Source organism: Lethenteron reissneri, chromosome 25, assembly GCF_015708825.2.
Source record: "Lethenteron reissneri isolate LAM-NWPU_2019-01 chromosome 25, ASM1570882v1, whole genome shotgun sequence".
Lineage (NCBI taxonomy): Eukaryota > Metazoa > Chordata > Hyperoartia > Petromyzontiformes > Petromyzontidae > Lethenteron > Lethenteron reissneri.
The window spans coordinates 12,504,612-12,523,208 of NC_083803.1; the positions used below are offsets into that span (position 1 = coordinate 12,504,612).

The window sequence follows — 18,597 nt, forward strand, 5'->3', positions numbered from 1 at the left end:
TTATCCGAGTGGTTGTTGATACAGAACCACCCTGTCTATAGTTACATTGTCGCTTATTGTGTTTGGCTCACTGTTGGCAGGAACACATGTTGATAGTCCTTGCGCAACTTTTGTTGCATTTGAGAAGGCATCTTGTCTGGTCATAGTTACGTGTTATTGGATGCCGTGTTGCAAGCGCATCATTATATCCTGTTATTCCCTTCCGTATTGGTCGTTTAAAGGGTGTTGGTAATAACGAGACAGGGGGCGTGATCGTCTGGAAGGTCATCGGTCAAGCGGGATGTCAGTAATCTGTTGCCCTTGACCGTGATTTTCTGAGAAATTAATTTATTATTCAGTCATGTTTTTACATCTCTAAAGCCCAAGTGAGAGCTGTATACTTACGTATTATACAAATACGTACTGGTTCATGTCGATTAAAACAAATTAAAGTTAAGTTTATTCATGTTTTTTTTTATTAATAAGTTGATACCTCCTGAGATAGAGTTTCTCATCACTATTGAGCTGTTTCAGGGGTAAGAATCAGAATCACAAGTTTTTGCCGGGTAAAGCCGAGTGAGCTAAGAGGCTCTTCTTCAAGCGCGACTCGGCCGGCAGTAAACATCAAAGGTTCCCTGATGTACCCACTTATTTTTTCCATAACCCCATGATTTCCACGAAGACCTAATGTAGCTATTTTTTTTAGATTGTGACGTTTCTGTGCTGTGTGGAGATGCACCTCGCAACAAGTCAGCATTGCTTTACATCCGTTACTATTATTTGAGCTTTGGGAGTGCAATATTCCCCCCCCCCCATTTTAGTTTCAGCAGATCCTCCAAAAAATGCAATTGTATTCGGGGACGTGCTATATTGCCTTCTTGAAATTATACATGAGATCTTGCATTGGTCATTTGCTTTTTCTTTACAAGATAATGCTGAGGGTGTCACTGGGTGGGGGGTATCTTTCAGCCTTCCCTTGTAAGCGCACCCTTACCATTGTCGCCCTGTCCATCCATGTAACATGTTGACCAATTCTCTGTTGCAGACGGAATGGAAAGAACATCGACGATCTAGATGGAGTGGTGTTGGCTGTTTTCTGTGCCCGGCAGCAGCCTCATTACATCGCTCGACTTCAATAACCTCCCATCACAAACTCATGGCCTGAATATGGGCTTTTAAACACATTTTTTTGTCTGAGTTTTATATATAGATTTGAAAATTTGCAATGAGCAGTGCCAAAAAATAAATATGCAGAAGCATTACTTACCTTTCTTTTTTTACACACACCATTTTCTAAACTTTATACTCTTTGTTGAAGTATAAATGTAACAATATGGTTTTACTGGGTTGGTATGAATTCAGAAAATATCATAAAAGGGGCCCTACTTGTTGCAAATATTTCACTGTTACCATACATGTTAGCTTAGGTATACGTCTTGATGGAGCTTCTGAGTATTTTTATTGGTTCTGCTGAAAAGTGCCTGGCCAGGGAGCAAAGATGAGCTCCTGACGCCAAAATAAATATTTCCTTGACGTTGCTGTTGCCGTAGTTTAATCTGCTTGGCGTCACGTGCTTGATTCGCCACTTAAAGTCTATTTTTCTTACATAAGAAATGAATATAATTGAAATACACTAGTAGAGGTTGTTGGCAAGTTGAGACCTACAAAAAACAAAATCACCTCCGTGGGCATTGCCTATACCTATTGGCGCAGGTGTCAACCTTTGCAGAACCACAGGTGTTGGCAATGGGCTTCGGAGCATTCCGCTGTTGTAGAGGAGATTTAGTGGAGGCTACCATCTCTGTATGTGCCAGTGTTCACGAGCGATTTTAATCTATGCACACTGATGCTATTGGAAATAGTTTTGATCTCTACGGATGTGATGTGTGTGTGAGACTAAGCCGACATTGCGTGTCAATATGCACTCAACGGAGGGAATTGTGCTTAATAGCAAAAATACAAATACGATAGCAGCACACTTTCCATTAAGAGGTGCTCGTATTGCTATGAGTGGTGGCCTAGCAGTGTTGTACAACAATGGCCGTGGGGTTCAGGACTAGCTGTATTTGGAAGGCTTACGAGGCAATTGCTTCGTGTAGAGCCGTTTTTGCATCATTGACTGCACAGAACTGGTTCCCGAAAGGATAACGCAACGTTGCTGCTAAGGAGTGGCATTCATTCCTAGGGAGGCAACATCATTAAGGATAGAGTCGTGGTTGGGTAGTGGCTGTGAACATCTCTCCCAGTGCTCTCTACAAGGGATTAACCTTGTTTTTTTTTTCACACCATCCTAAATCGATTGAGTTGCATCGAATCTGGTCTGTTTTCACGTTGAATATGTCCGTGATTTGGGAGTGATTGTTGTATCTGTATGTCAGACCACAGAACCAACATTGCAAATTTTGGACTCTCGCCCAAGGTTGCATCATAATCTAAAGGATAATGAGTCAATGGTCTCGAGGCATTCACGGATGACTTTACACAAAGAACCACTGTAAAACATTGGAAAGTCACTTGATTGAACTTATTGCGGCTCTGGGAGCTACCATTTGTAAATACAGGATTACAAACCAGATGTTGTCTATCGTTTATTGACAACAACTGGATAGAGAGATGACGTTTATAACGTAGTTATAACGTAGATTGTAACGTAGTTATAAACGTTGGTTCTTTACCTTACGTGGGTGGGAGGGAAGCTCGCACATTTTGTAAAAAGTCAATCTTAATCACTTGTCATCGTTTGCTCTGAAGCCGCGAGACAAGTTACGCAATCGAACGATAAGACTGTCAACTTGGCAAAATGTGTTATTTCAAGAACCTCCCGAGTATGATCCACAATTGGATGTGGAGATGATATTGCAGTCCCACTTAAAAGCACCACTCAATGCAATCTGTCGAGAAGTTTTATTTTGGATGAGTTTAAAAAATTGTGTTGCTTTGAACGATGTCTAATTCCCACCATTCTTTGCTTTGCCGTAATTCTCGTAATATAGTTATAGACATTGTTAACACTTGAGTGGTCTTACAATGGACACTCAACCCCGGTGTTAAGTGGCACACTTGTTCTTCCCACTCAACAATACATATTCACAAGTTAGCAATAGTACCACAAATTATATATTTGAAAGAAAAGGTACACGTGAGTGGCAGTTAAACACATGCACAGAAGCTGCATGGCTAATTAGAAAGCTATATATATCTGACGTTGCCCTGCTTGACTTGTGTAAGCTCTATAAATCCACACAATTTGGGGTCTTCATCTACTCGAATCTACTGCCCTTCACTGATTAGAGCGTTAAATTTCGATTTAAAGCTTTCGTGACTGCAGGGATTCATCTCTTGGTTCTTTCGGTAAAGTCACGTAGAAGGGAAGTAATAAAATAATAATAAATAAAACAATGAAATACAATTCTCACGACGTTTCGGCTGCTTGCATTGTGGCCGAAACGTCGTGAGAATTGTATTTTATTATATTTCGATTTAAAGCTTTCGTGACTGCAGGGATTCATCTTCTTGGTTCTTTCGGTAAAGTCACGTAGAAGGGAAATAATAAAATAATAAAAATTTAATTAAATAAAAAATATTTCCCTTCTATGTGACTTTACCGAAAGAACCAAGAAGATGAATCCCTGCAGTCACGAAAGCTTTAAATCGAAATTTACTATTTGGTTCTTTAGGTAAAGTCAAGTAGGTATCAAATGAAATAATTCACGACGTGAAGACCAGGTCTGTCGGGGAGACAGCGTCTTCACCTGAGGATGGCTGCTTGCGTTGTGGCCGAAATGTCGTGAGAATTATTTTATTATGTTTTATTTTTATTATTTTATTACTTCCCTTCTACGTGACTTTACCGAAAGAACCAAGAAGATGATTGGAGCGTTATTTTTTAAATATATTTGGTTTCACAGTTTGCACCCGAGCGGTGCTGAAGCTGCAAAAGGAGCTTGACCGGGTCTGGCATAAGATGCCCCGTGACTCCTAATTGTTATTATTTTTTACATATATATATACATTATAAACAACGCGTGTGCTTGCTTGTTTTTGGTATAATGCAATGCTTATTTTTTTGGTTATTCTTTATTTGCAAGTTTGCTGTACATGGATCTCTGTGGGACAAAATGGCATCACATTGGTCTTGCGTTGTTGATGGAAGTTCTGTTGGGTTTAATGGCAAAACATGTTTAATTGAATTTGAAAAACAGTTTCGCTCATTGTTGGTGGGTTTAAGTATTCGCGCCTTGCTCTTCTGGACTTGAAGAATTTTGAGTGGCAGAACTTGGCAAAAGTATGTTATAGACATAGCCCACCAAGTACTTCAGATGGTTTTAGTTACCAAAGCATGACATCCACTGTTAAGTGGACTTTAAATAGACTTATTAAACAGCAGCACTCACAAGAGTTGGCCATTTTGTGCTGAGTCATTGTCAACATAAAAACAACTTTGTTTTACATTTCTCCTTTCGAAAATTATGTTGTAATTTTTTCAATGACCCTAAACGATGACATTTAATATTTTGAATTACTATAATGTATCATTTGCCAAACATTTGACTTACGTCTGCCATAGGTTTGTTTTCCCCTTTTCCTAGAAGGCAACTATAGGAGCAGTGATGACTGAAGCGTTAACGTAAACATTTAATTTGAGAGGCATGATCTAAAACAAAATGCCCCGGCTTTTGTATCCATGTAATCAATGTTGTGTTTTTTTCACTCTGTAACCTTATCAGTGACCTTGGCACAATATTGCATTGGCTTAAAAAACAAAGAAAATCAATGCAAGGGCATCCATTGCTGTTTATGAAGGGACAGACATGCATACAAATTGTCTCACGGTAGCGTAAAAAAAAGTAAATTGTTTTAGCGCTTGGAATTAACACGCACACGATGGTAAAGTAGAACCTACTTGTGTGATTCAAGTGCATTGGCTTCATGGAGATATTTGTTACGTCAACGGTACGAACATCCCATTTAAAATGGAAGTACGCTAGCTCGGTGGCAGATCTGGAGTTCTGCAAGGGGCATGGACACGGAGAGTCGAGGTGATGTTCCCGTGGTCATAATTGAAGCTGCCATTCCGTTCACCATTTAACCAGAACTATGATTAGCACTTCCTAAACTGAGATTATTTTTCTATCCCAACCGTGTAAGATGATGGGACACCTCGAGTTTAGTAACGTTTAAAACCAGCACACTCCATGTACCAACTTCCACAATCTTAAGTCTGCCCCTGTGCTGTTAACTCTGCTGTTTTCACAAACTTGATCTACGGTGTATGCCTTGGGCATAGTGTTCATATTTATGTACCTTTTTGTTGTGCCATATGAAAAATACTTAAAAAATTGCTATATCTTTCAGACACTAAGATTTGTTTTTTTTATATATCGCTGGATAAGCTGCAGGCATGCTGATTTTTTTTCTCCAAATGTAACTTTTAGAGATAACAGATTGGTTATGAAACTTCCTGGCGTTGCCTTTGCATTTTCTTCTGATGAGGGAATACGTATAGTGACTCCACTTTCGTATTTGTGTTAATCGGAGTTTGCTATACAAATACAAGCGGAAATACACATTGTAAAGTGCGTCTTTGTTTGCGTGATTTTTTTTGTCTGAGCTGCCAGTGTTGCGTTGGGATTCTGCCGAAGTGCAGTGGCTTGCGCGCACTCGTTTGGACACCTGTGGAAAAAGAGCTTCATTGCTCATCGGATTTCTCCAGGATAAATAAAGATTCTGATTCTGTCTGGTAATTCCGGTTCGTTCTCCCAGCGGGGGCAATTGAAACCTATTTATTGGATCCCCAACCTCCTTGCCGCCTCTATCCTCCGTAAATTTAAGTTGGGTGCATCACTGTCGATTGGCAGGTGGGGTAAAGTGTGGGTAATCCCATATCTTCCAAGACGTCTGGCCAGCGTAAAAGATGAGGCCACATTCCCTCGAGGGGTGTCGTGACGAGCAATTGCAGGGCCGCACCTTGACCTTTCACCTGATGGTGCACCAAGTCTCACAGTTTTTCAGAATTGTTCCCCTTTAGGATTTTCCACCGGGCTTTAATGAACGACTTGTTAGGCAAATGACCGTTTGTAATAAATCCACGCAGGTTCACCGCTGGACAGTGGTGGCGCATGCCTGTTGTCATTCAGCCCTGTGGAGGCGATGGTTGATGGGTCGCATAAATGTTGTGAAACTCCCTCCCTCCCCCCCGTGTTCGTCGATGTCCGATACCAAGGCAAGCCAAGAAAAGGCAGTGCAGCACGTTGACTCATTGCAATCTCTGTCCATCTGTGTCGGGATAGTGTTGCCTTCTCGCGCATGTTGGTATTTTCCGGGTGGTCGGGTATCCCATTTGTTTTGTGTGAAAACACTGCATTGATTGGGTGAAAATATATTTAAATCAATAAAACCGATGCCGTCCGCTCCTGAAAACAAGTCCTCCGTCTGAGTGGCTTTTCTTATGGATGCATTTCAGCACCAGGAACGTAAGGAATTGGTGTTAAACACTGTCCATGCCAAGTGTCTTGGTAACGGTTGCCTTAAATGCCCTTGTGCATCCAGCTGGAGTTCGCTCACAAAGGTAAGTACACCGAAAAATGTTCCACGTTCAAACATTTATTCGCAAAGCTATTAAATGCAGACTCTTCCGACGACGTATAGCTGTAAAAGGTAAGGCCACTGGCGTTTAGCAGTTTCAGACACCAAATCGGGAATGAAATATCTGCCCCGCAACATTGTATATTTCTTGACATGAAACAACTACACGGAGCCGTCGCCACGGTACAAGCGTACAACATGGGAAAAGTAAATGTAGCGCACGTGTGTTGAACTTCTTTCGCACCGTACCTAGCCAACCGTGCTCATCGGAGGTGCGAGGGAAAGGCCAACAAACTGAACACAAAAAATGTGCAAAGCACGAATGATGTTGCAGCACATCTGTGACGAGTGCACGGTCGTCAACATCCAGAGAACAACGCTGCGTCGTGTGCCCGACCTGCCGAGCAACATTGTGACCACAACATCAGCCCCCGTCAGCTGTTTGCTCCTGATGTGAGCTCTCGTCTGTTGCGTGATAACCACACAAGCGCGTGTTAGCATAGGGGGTGGGGGGGGGCTTTCAAGGCAGGAGTCGGGGCCGCATCTCCGATAAGCATGGTTGGCTACGTACGGTGCGAAAGAAGTTCAACGTACGCATGCGGCTCTTTTTAAGGACCGCCGTCTCGAATTCACACGCACTGCAGCTTTTGTAATATTGAGGGTTTTTTTCTTTACCAAATTCAAACAACATGCTTCTTGTTGTTTTGGTTGCAGACTCCCTGGGTTTCAGGTGTTGTACCTGGCCCGTGGATAATACCCTCTATCAAGCTATTTCATACGTAATGTTGACTATTTGCTTAACTATACGCGATGCTCGGCTCCAGGTTTTTACTTTTATCCACACCTCCCTTACGGCATTGGATTTGTTTTACTTAAAGTATCAAAGCAAACATGTAGAAATAGTGTACTTATTCAGATACATCTTTTAGCTACCGGCCACTTGAATTGTGCCGACATATCATGTGGTAATTGCACAATGCAAATTGCACATACCTTCACTATAAGACCCGAGGACACTGAGTGTTGCAAGAACTGGAGTCGGTACTAACCGGGTTACAACACAGATCATCCACTGAGGCTCTTAAGTCCAACTACACTGCTCCGTTGAAGCCTCGGGACGCACACAGTGGTTCAACTGTTACACTCCATCAAAACAGAACAGCATTTCCCACTTGGTTCAGGGCTACCAACAGAGACGAGCCACCGCCTTGCTCATTCAATCAGAGAGACGCCGTCACTTTATAGTTAACTAGCTGTACTACCCGGCTTCGCCCGGGACTTGTATCCACCACGGCCGGCCGCCTTTGTCTCCCCAGTGGCGATGTTAATACGCTACAGCAGTTACTCGTTTGAGGCAGAGTCGACCTAGGGGAGGTTCAAATAATCGTCACCGGTGGTGGCCGTGAGCGGGAATGGAACTGGGTTCGCCGGGTTGGTAGCGCAGCGTAGCGTTAAGCACTACACCCACCGCTCCTCACACACCACACACGCACAGACACACACACAGACACACAGACACACGCAGACACACACAGACAGAGACACACACACACACAGACAGCACGCTAACCACTACACTACCGCTCCCCACACACCACACACGCACACACACAGACACACACACAGACACACACACACAGACACACACACACAGACACAGGCAGCACGCTAAGCACTACACTACCGTTCCCCCTACACAACACACGCGCGCGCGTCCATAGGTACACATACACGCGCTTGCCGCAGACACACACGACTTTCATGGTGCGTACGGCAGTAAACGACTGAAATAATAAAGCGGCAAAGCTGCGCAAGGAACGCCTTAGACCTGCAACACATTTGTGTAATGCGAGCGTAAAGACACAAACTCATACAAACACATACACAATACACACACACATACATGCAGACACACAGACAGACACATAACACACATACATACACACACATACATACACAGAAATACATACACACACATACATAGACACACATACATACACCCAAGCACATGCATACACGTACATACACACATACATATAGACACGCAGACATACACATAAAGACAGAAAAAAACCCACATACATACACACACACACAAACACATACACATACATACACACATACATACAGACACACAGAGATACACATAAACATATACACACATACACAAAAGACCCGGCTTCGCCCGGGACTTGGATCCACGATGCCCGGCCGCCTTTGTCTCCCCAGTGACGATGTTCACACACGACAGCAGTTACGCGTTTGAGGCTGAGTGGACCTAGGGGAGGGCCAGGTCCGTTTCAAATAATCGTCAGCGGTGGTGGGCGTGAGTTGGAATCGAACTGGGGTCGCTCAACCAGCTTAATGACTATTTGTACAAAGAACATATAAAGAATCGATTATAATAACCAGGCTACAGTCCACATTATAGACTGCCAGTACACGCAGTCAGCTTCATAAGCAGGCTAGAGTGTACATGATAGAGTGGCAGTACGCTCACCGAGCTTAATAATCAGGCTACAGTCTACATGATAGACTGGCAGTACGCTGACCCAGCTTAATGACTATTTGTACAGTGAACATTTAAGTAATCGATTGTTGGCGCGTTGGGTTTAAAAGTAATATTAATTGCACACATTGTGGTGGGGGTGGAGTGAAGAGTAGGATAAACTTTGATGAATTTACCTCAGAGTGGCGTGGTGGGTGTCGAGGCCTAGTAGCGTGCAGAGCCTGCGGCCTCGCCTAAATTGTCCACCCGGCAGAGGCAGGGTACGGGTGGCGTGCTTTCCCCCCCCCTCAGCGCTCCAACAACACTGTGTAATGGCTATTATTTAATTATTTACGGAGCCTATGAAAGTGGCGAAGGCGTGGCTAGCCGTTGGCAGGGGCAACCGCCGTCCAATGAAACTGCAGCCCTTGGCGAAGGCGTGGCTAGCCGTTGCCAGGTTCAATGAAAGCGGCGAACGCGTCGCTATCTGTTGCCAGGGGCAACCGCCGTCCAATGAAAGTGCGTATGGTCCGAAATCCACACACACACACACAGACGGACAGACAGACATGCACGATTTTATATATATAGATTCTGTGACCGTTGTGTCTCTTCGTACACGTGCACGGTGTCGTAGGGCAGAATATCTTCCCCTGGCCAGGACTTTCATTCGTTACGCAATAATTCCCTCGCCAACCCATCCGCTGACAAATGTGCTCGTACATCTGCACAGCAAGAACTGTAGTTGTCATTCTCCCCTCTCGATCGTGTAAGACATGAGCAAATCGTGAGAGTAATTCTGATGTTTCTACGCCTGGCTGAGGAAGCTGGTAATGGTCTAACTTGTCCTTGGTGCGTTTAAGCATGAACTCCAGTTAACGTTGACGAACAGCATTTGATCATAACAGTACCGACTGGATTTAAGACCAGAAGGCCCTGTTGTCCCTTTATATTGAGAGGGCTTTGCCATGAGTCCGCTGCACCAACTTTTGTTGTGATCACTTTCTCGCGTTACGACTGAGGCTGACGCCAAATTGAGAGAGGACAGTTGGCTGGGGCGACATGTGGGACTCTATACTCTTTCGATGTCTGGAGTAAAATCGCTGACTGCTGAAATGATGGGTTTATATCCCAGTTTCTCATGATAACCAGCATGGATGCTGAACTTATTTCCCACCGTACTTTGCCAATCTTGCTAATCGGAGCTTACACGATTTATCAGGTTATATCAGAAAAAGTTCACTTTTGCAACGAATTCGTCCAAGGCAAGCTCAAACAATATATGTGGACAGTCTCATTTGTGCAACTGAAGCAAGTGCAGTTCTGATGGTTCTGTAGGATGTATTCTAAATAAAAAAAAAGTGATAGCCCATTGTGTTATATCTGGGTTATTCCATGACTGAGCAAGCGGCTTGCTTTACTGCCATAAGGTATTCTGCACAGGATGCATGTTTCACTTTGTGCTGCAGGAACTTCCTTTGGTCATCATATGTTGCGCGGAATTTTGAAACCGGGTTGCATTGAAGATGCGCACATCACAAGTTGAAGTCTGTTGATGCAAAGCAACTGGATATCGAGACCACGACAGGATCCTCGCTTGTCGTGTAATAGAAATTACCTGTAGCAATACATTTAAAAACAATGTTAAACATCCATTTCTGTACGTTTGCCTTAAATCAAATAAGTCAAATGCAAGGCAAAACTTGATGCTATTTCCTAAATGTAAACCACTTTACATACAGTATAATAGACATATATTTAATATACACATGTACAAATGCTTCGAAATGTAAACTTATACAATTACAACACCGAATATATATTTACATACAAATTAAAATACTTGCGTTTTGGAAAGCAATTCACTGAATTGTTACGTTTCACAATTCTACACTGTTGTCCTATGAAGATTTAACAACACACACACAGATGTACAAAAGCTTTATACAAAGACTTATGCAAAACCACCAGTTCAAAAAAACTGCATTGTGATTATTTTTTTCTTGAACCAACTGAAATAAATTGAGTGTGGGACTGGTTTGTCTCATGTTTTCTCTCAATGTATCAAGTTGATGGCCTAGGACCAAAAATTCCACCAAACAGTTCTTCTGAACTAGTGGTTTAGAAAAAGGTAGAGAGTTTTTTTTTTTTATATGCAGTTCAAATGTTTGTGTGTTGTAAAATCTATTTGTTTGCCATCCTGCACTCGTTCTTTTGTTGTGATCGGTTTCTCATTGTAGATTTGAATTCACGATTTCCCAATACAAATTTCAGTTATATTTCCATTTTGGGTTACATTCATACCCTAAACCCCAATATGTACTCCTCCCATTTCACTCTGGCACAACACACACGCGGAAGTATTATACGCAGCACCATTAAATATCACAAAACATGGACAACCCCAAGTGTGAGCGCTACATTTTACACGAAGGATTGTGGTTGAAATTAATTTTATTAAAACCAGGTGAGACCTCAAGACACGAGCAACGTATCATTTGCAAGAGTGACTTTGGGACATCAAAGTTATGCAAATAGGAGGGCCGACGATTGCTGTGCATAGGTCCCATTTGAGTAATTTCATCAATTGCCAAAATGTTTTTTTTTAACAAATGGTTGGGCAACTTTGGCAGAAACCCCTGAATCAATCGAAACCGCTAAACTACAGATACAGTACAGGAGGCACGAAGGGAGCATATGGCATTTCCATAAGCATGGTCATGAGTTGGTGAGAGTAATGTCTCTTCTGTGGGCTCTACAATTGTTGTTTGCTGCAGTGTTCGGGAAATGTGTACGTATAGTATGTACAAAATATGCAATGTGTATAAAAATATAAATATAAACTCATCAGTAAAATATGATGTACATACATAAACAACTGCATTTGTAAACGTACATGCATGGTGTGTGCAGTTATGCAGTGGTGCGTGTATGTTTATATACGCGCACCACTGCATAACAACGGTTGACCCAACAGTTAGACTCATCCCCGCCATGGGAATGTGGAGTTTTAGCCACAGGCTTATGGCAGCTAACGGAGATGAGCAACCGCGCTTTTATTCACTTGAGGGAGACCCCTTTACCCAGTTTTCCGCGAGCCATGAAAACTCGAAATCGAATTCGAACTTCCGCGTTACCCAGCACGAGTTGGGTGTTCGGGTGACGTACCCTGGCGTGCAAGGGGGAATGCAGTACCACAAGGTACAGACGAATATCGCCTGTCTTATATCGTCTGTCCTAATTGCATGGGAGTGTTGCCCCCCCCCCCCCGCATGCGTTTTTTTCTCCGGGTTCTCCTGATTCCTCGCATACGTACACACATTTGTAAAATCGGCTGAAAACATGCAAAAAAAATTTAAAACCCAAAGCAGGACCCTCCTGAAAAATAGTAAATGGACTCGGTGTGGGTTTCCTGGATCAATCAGTCGTTTTTATTCCTAATTCTCGCTGCAGCCTCAATTTTCCTGGCCGCTTTCTTTTCACGGAAGGGGCTGAATTCCCTCCATCAGAATTCAGGTGAAGAGGCAATACGTTCATTTAAAAGTTACATTTTATTTTGGCCGCAATGCGGTTTGACCTGTTACCCAGCGGTATTTCTGGGAAAGACCCAACTCACAAGATAACTTGAGTAATATTGCCAAGTCAGGCCAGCTTGCTTTAATCTATCACGTGGAAACTAGGTATTTGACTGTGATGCACACATATATTGAGATATCTCTGCGTGAACAAGTGGACATCTTTTTCTGCTGCGATTTTATTTTAATCGTAGCTTAGAAACCTGTGCTTGACACATTGGGACCCATCCCCAGTTTCCCATCGACATTAGTAGTAGCTTTCAATGGTATACGAGATACCAGGCTGATATTCAAGTAGCATCCCATAGCCTATTGCATCACACTCAAATGATATATCACCCAGGCAGTGACATAGAGGCGTATGTTGCATCTTCACTGAAGTCTGCTGCCTGTGTAATCTCTCAGGTTCTATAAATTACGTAATAAAATCAGTACTGCAAAATAAAATTCCTCTTCTATGCAGCCATCTCATAAGCCGTCACCATAAAGCAAAAGAAAGTTAATCCACATATATGCTTTTCCCACAAACTGAAAACGTGTGGTAAATACAAATAATACTTAAAACAATGTGTTATGACAACAGATAATGAGAAGACCTTACAATTGTAATAGTGATAATTATGAATGTTGTGAGTGAACAAGAAGGGTTGAGTCCATCATATCACACTCGGTGATATGTCTCCCAGACAATTATTGTATCTTCATGATACCCACGATGTTGTGGATAAGTAATCGTGAATAAAACATGCTTTTATTGTAAACAGCATGAAAACTCGAATGATACCCAAATGTGTCCTCCATATAATCACAGAGGACTTTTGTGTATTTTTATTTTACGTACCGTAAGTATAACCCTGATATTAAAACAGCCGTTAAGTTCAGCATCATGTACATCGTACGATATCTTATAAACTGCGTCAACTTTCGTCACTGACATTTTTGTAATAAGACTTGGGGCTTATCCTCAAGATGTCAGCATTAACCCGGAGTGGAGAACGCTGCTTGCGCCATTGATGACTGGCTGGGTTTTATAATAGCAGTATAATAAAAGGTCACGCTTGGATAACAAAGAACTTGCCAAACACCACCCATCTACTCCACCCATTTATAAACCAGTGGCGAGTATTGACCTTAAAAGGTTTTCACAATTAAATGCACAAAAGCGATCATAAAAATGGGTATGAATTCTGGGCGGCAGCAGCAGCAGCTAGTGTTTCTTGTTTGCACATAATTTACTAGCCAATGCAGCAAGGCCAGGAGGATTGGATAAACACTGCCCCACTGTCTGTGTTCATGACACAATTTATATTTGGACTCTGTTGCCATCCACTCATTGTGTTGCCACGTCCGTCGGCCATGTTGCCAAACCAAAGGTTTGAATTCATGGGAAGAAAATGGCTTCCAGTAGCGTAATTTTCTTAGCGAGAAACCAGTGAGTGATCAAAGATGCGTGAAGCTCTGAGCACCAAACAAACGTTAGCTTTGTTGAAAAACACAGTTTAGACCATACACATTAAATTATAAGAGCTATGCATGAATATACATATTTTTTTACAAGTTTTCTTTTTGCTCCAATTGCACTTAATCTCAGGATATGATTCAATTGTATTTGGAGTAAATATGCGTCAAGAACATATGAAATATATTTTAGTAGATATCTGTACATTTTGGATTTAGATGCTTGTGGTATCACATTTTCTCGACCTGAGTTTTCTTGTCTCGGATATTATCACAACATTACAATCCCTTTGACTGACATTTGACTACATTGCAAATATGGCTGAGGCTCTGCTCACTTATATTTGTTTATTCCATTTCCAATTATAGCTACCTTTGTGAATCTCCAGAGGCCTGATTCATGGGTTGGTAAAAACAACGTACCACCCATCCCCCTTGTTCTAGCAACCTACAAGAATTTCAGATTTTGTTTCCATGAATTACAACTTTGTCAAAATTGGTTTTTTACCCTTCTATCTGGCAACAAAACTGACACCTTGTTTTTACAAGGAGTCATGTTTACATAGACCACAATACCTGCAGTCATAATGCAAACAACAAACATAACTCTGATAATGTGCACTGTCCTTGAAGTTGATTGGTCCACACCCGAGACAGCTTTCCTTAGAGCCTAGTCTCACATGGGTTGGACCAGATGACGCCAAAAGGCGCACAACTCAAAGACAATGCACCATCAGAGTATGATAATAGTTTTTTTACCCTGTTTTGTTGCCAGATAGAAGGGTAAACAAACAATTATCATATTTTTACTGGCAAATGAGGTTCCAATGGTACAACTTTGTCCTTAACAAAGAATGCTCCAGTCTGTCACCGCACGATAACCCTACAGGTGTAGATGTAGCGGCACAAGCTTGTGCAGTGGCAGCAGCTACCCAGGATGGGGTTGATTGTTGAAGGCTCTCAGGGGGGTCTGGGAAGGAAGAGTTGTTGTTGTTGCTGCTATCACCGGTGGTCGCGTGCTCCGCAATTGTTGCGGTCCGCAGGCCAGCGGCGTGCCCACGAACTCGCTTTGCTCACTCAGTGTCGGATGAGCGACAGGAACTCTTCTCGGGTCTTGGGATCCTCCCGGAAGACACCCAACATGGTGCTCGTCAGCGTTTTGCTGTTCATCTTCTGCACGCCGCGCATCAGCATGCACATGTGGCTGCTCGTGCGCAAGTAGCAGGACCCAGAGCGGTGGAGAGAGAGAGGGGGGTTAGTCTACACTCTCACCTGCATTTAAACAAAAATGTATGTATTTATATTCCTAATCACGAAATGTGGAATATCTTGCCACTGGTTTAGAGCTGACAGCACAGATAGGTACAGCCCCAACCAAGAGGGAGACGAGTTAATTATTTTTGTCTTTTTCACTTCGACGACGCAATTGAGTTTTAGTGTGCAATTGACAATTTGGTAGAGCACGTTTGTTTGCAAGTTTTACCACACGTACGTGTGGTTAATGCAGACTTGATTTCCTTGAAAATGGCATCTATATTTTGCTTTTGAACATCTTAACACCCGTTTTATTGCCAGAAAGGGTAAAACCTATCCTTGTTTTTCATCGTTTTGGATACTGGCAAAAAGGTCCCATAGATAGAAACCACTTGTTTGCTTATTTGTGCCAGAAACGCAACAAAAATACAAGAACTGAGAGAGTGATGACTCACTGCTCTGAAAAGTAACGTATAGGCCATGAGTCATCTCGTGGGAATCTGATCGAACTTCAACTTAAAAAAAAGAACTCGATGCAGACAGACAAGACTTCCTATTACGGTAAACCATGCTGTTTACGGGTCACCGATTGCCTGCTTTCTAAAAAAAAAAGTCCCAAAACCTCTTTTTTTTAAATTCAGAACGCATCTATTGTGCAAGAGAGCAATGTGCACATTGCCCAAGCACGAGGTCGGGTTTTTGTTCAAAGGTACGGGCAGAGCTACTCGAGTAGTGGGTGGGGTTGGCAGAGGATGCAGATGGGGCCCATTAGCAGCTGACGGGGACAATGCCAGACACGCGATTGTGGAGTTTGCGCTTTAATGTTGGTGTGGCTATGTCACAGTAGGCAGGGCTGAATGGGATGGCAGGGCTGCCAGCTGACCATGTGTCCCGCTTTGGGCCTCCAGTAATTGGGTAGCTTAAACCGGGCTTGAGTGACCATTGTATGCCACGGACACCGTTTGTCGTGCAACTCACGTGGCTTCGATGACCACGCCGACACCTGCAGGCTGCAGTGCCTCCGTCACGGCCACAGCAATTTGCTTGGTCAGCCGCTCTTGTACTGGTGGCGGTGGCAAAGAAGAGAAGTTACAAAATCACATAGGTCTTGGAGGGGGGGGGGGGGGGGTCGCCATTTGTGATGGACCACGTGGAGAGGGAGTCGGGAACATAGCAGTAGATACCGCCACTCAAAACCGATCTACTCTATTTGATGGCCACGAATGGCTCCCAGCTGTTTTGTGTACTCATGCCATAGAGTGCCCATTTATCAGTTGTATATACAATTAGTATGGTGTATAACCCTATGCCAATCCGCTGATGGATGAAGACCACACTGCACCATGCTTGTCAGTGCAGGTTGGGTTCTGATATTATATACAATACATGTGTATATAGATACATGTGTGTAATTTATTCTTTACAATTCTATTCTCTATCAGCTGCTGGATGAAGACAGCTCAATGTCGACCGATGCCTTTCGTCTCATGCAGCTGAAACTCATAGATTTATCGTGCGTGTTCCAATTTCATCGTTCCACTCCCATTGGTTGTACTTTCATTTCTAGTTTTCAGTTTGTCTAGATAGTCGTTACTGGTTATGATGAATTATTAATAATACAGCTTATTTTCTTCTCAATATTAACAACGTTGTTTAGTTCTTACCTTGGAGCCTCCTGCTGAACATTTCAACGATCCTGAAAAAAACACAAAAATAGACGAGTTTATAAATACCCAGTCACATAATGTAACCTAAGCCGTGCTCGTGCTTTTTTGCAAACAAAAGGACTGCCCGTTTTGTTGTTCTTTATCAGCAACGAGGTGTGCTTTTAGCTTGTGTGTGCACTGCCAGATTACAACGACCCGCAGTTTCCACCACTGCTCACCTGGCCAGCTTGCTGAGTCCCACCACCTTTTTGTTGGGCAGGTATCCAATGTGCACCTGTACACACCCAAGACAAAAATATATCGCCTCAACAGACTGTTGGGGCAAGTGCTGTTGGCGAGCACCTATGAAGGCCGGCACGGAACGCGAGGCGGTGGTTGGTCAGCACCACGCCCGGCCGCCTTTGTCTCCCCAGTGCTGATGTTTGCCCACCGCACCAGGTACCCATTTGAGGCTGAGTCGACATAGGGGAGACCCAGCACGGGTTCAGATTCAGTTTCATTTATTTGGTATAGCCCTGTGAGCCATTCAGCTCTTGAATCGGGTGCAACCGCAACAAACAAAAACATGAACAAGAAACATCTTAAAGTGACTACGGGCAAACAAAAAAATCCAGGAAAAACCAGCAAAGTCTTCCATAAAAAGCACCGTATATCAATGCTGTGTGCAAAAAACCCAGTGGGATGCAAGTCAAACAATAACAACCATAAGACAATTTAGATTAAAGTTATCAGTCTAACTCTGTACTACAACAAACAAATATGGCTAAACCAAAACGTTTTCGAAATCACCTAAATAAAATTAGATAACCATCACTGGTGTTGCACATTAGCACCCACACATGTTACTGGAAAGCACTAAACAAGTATAGTTAGACGACCAAGAATAGGGGTCAAAGGTCAAAGTTTTTTAAACACGTCTTTTGCGACCAATATGCATAATAGAGGTTTTTTTGGGTTAGATCGCCTAAATATAAATGTGTCATTAAACCCACCACCACCCGACACAGCCAATTAGTAAGGTTTACCCCTTAAACAAAACATACCCACGATATTGACTCTCCAACACACCGCGTGTGCTGAACTAGTAACGAATTGGCATGTTTTATTTACGTGACAAACCTTACTAATCTCGTGTGGTGGCAGGTTTAGCGACACGTTAATATTTATGCGATCTAACCAAAAATAAAAGCCCCTGTATTATATCAAAGTAGACATCAACTCAAATGAGCGTTCATCTCTCTTGGCAGCCTTGAATCAAAAGTACAAACTCCGTATTTCTACGTCAGCAAGCAGGCTCTTGAGAGAAAAATTGTGCTGAACCTTCTACAAAGTGATTTTATCAACCCCGAAGACATGATGCGCCAAGTCACTCCGTAAAGAGCTTGGAAATTGGTGAATGCGTAAAACCGAGCCAGTGACAAGCAGCGCGGAGCATACCTTGCCAACAAAGGGCACCATGTGATGCTCACACATGGAGAACATGTCAATGTCCTTGACGATCACCATCTCGTCGTGGTCCTCATTGAAGATCGCGTCGTTCAGGATGTCTGCGAGCAGGGAGGAAAACCAAAGACAATTTAGCTTCTTGGAT

At 42.9% G+C, this 18,597-nt stretch overlaps 2 protein-coding genes across 2 annotated transcripts in view; one reads left to right on the forward strand and one right to left on the reverse strand.

Annotated features, from left to right (window-relative positions):
• LOC133347248 (protein Smaug homolog 1-like) overlaps nt 1-1,516 on the forward strand; it is a 60,399-nt gene extending 58,883 nt beyond the window's left edge. Inside the window, 1 exon segment of the mRNA XM_061559358.1 lies at nt 1,025-1,516. Within this exon segment, the coding sequence (XP_061415342.1) occupies nt 1,025-1,053 (29 nt within the window). The 3' untranslated portion in view covers nt 1,054-1,516.
• A 5,046-nt stretch (nt 1,517-6,562) lies between these two features.
• The window catches only part of GCH1 (GTP cyclohydrolase 1), a 31,227-nt gene continuing 19,192 nt past the window's right edge, over nt 6,563-18,597 (reverse strand). Inside the window, exons 2-6 of the mRNA XM_061559359.1 lie at nt 18,444-18,553; nt 17,225-17,280; nt 17,004-17,035; nt 16,318-16,402; nt 6,563-15,289 (exon numbers count right to left, since the gene is read on the reverse strand). Coding sequence (XP_061415343.1) covers nt 15,163-15,289; nt 16,318-16,402; nt 17,004-17,035; nt 17,225-17,280; nt 18,444-18,553 — 410 coding nt within the window. The 3' untranslated portion in view covers nt 6,563-15,162. The remainder of the gene's footprint in view (nt 15,290-16,317; nt 16,403-17,003; nt 17,036-17,224; nt 17,281-18,443; nt 18,554-18,597) is intronic.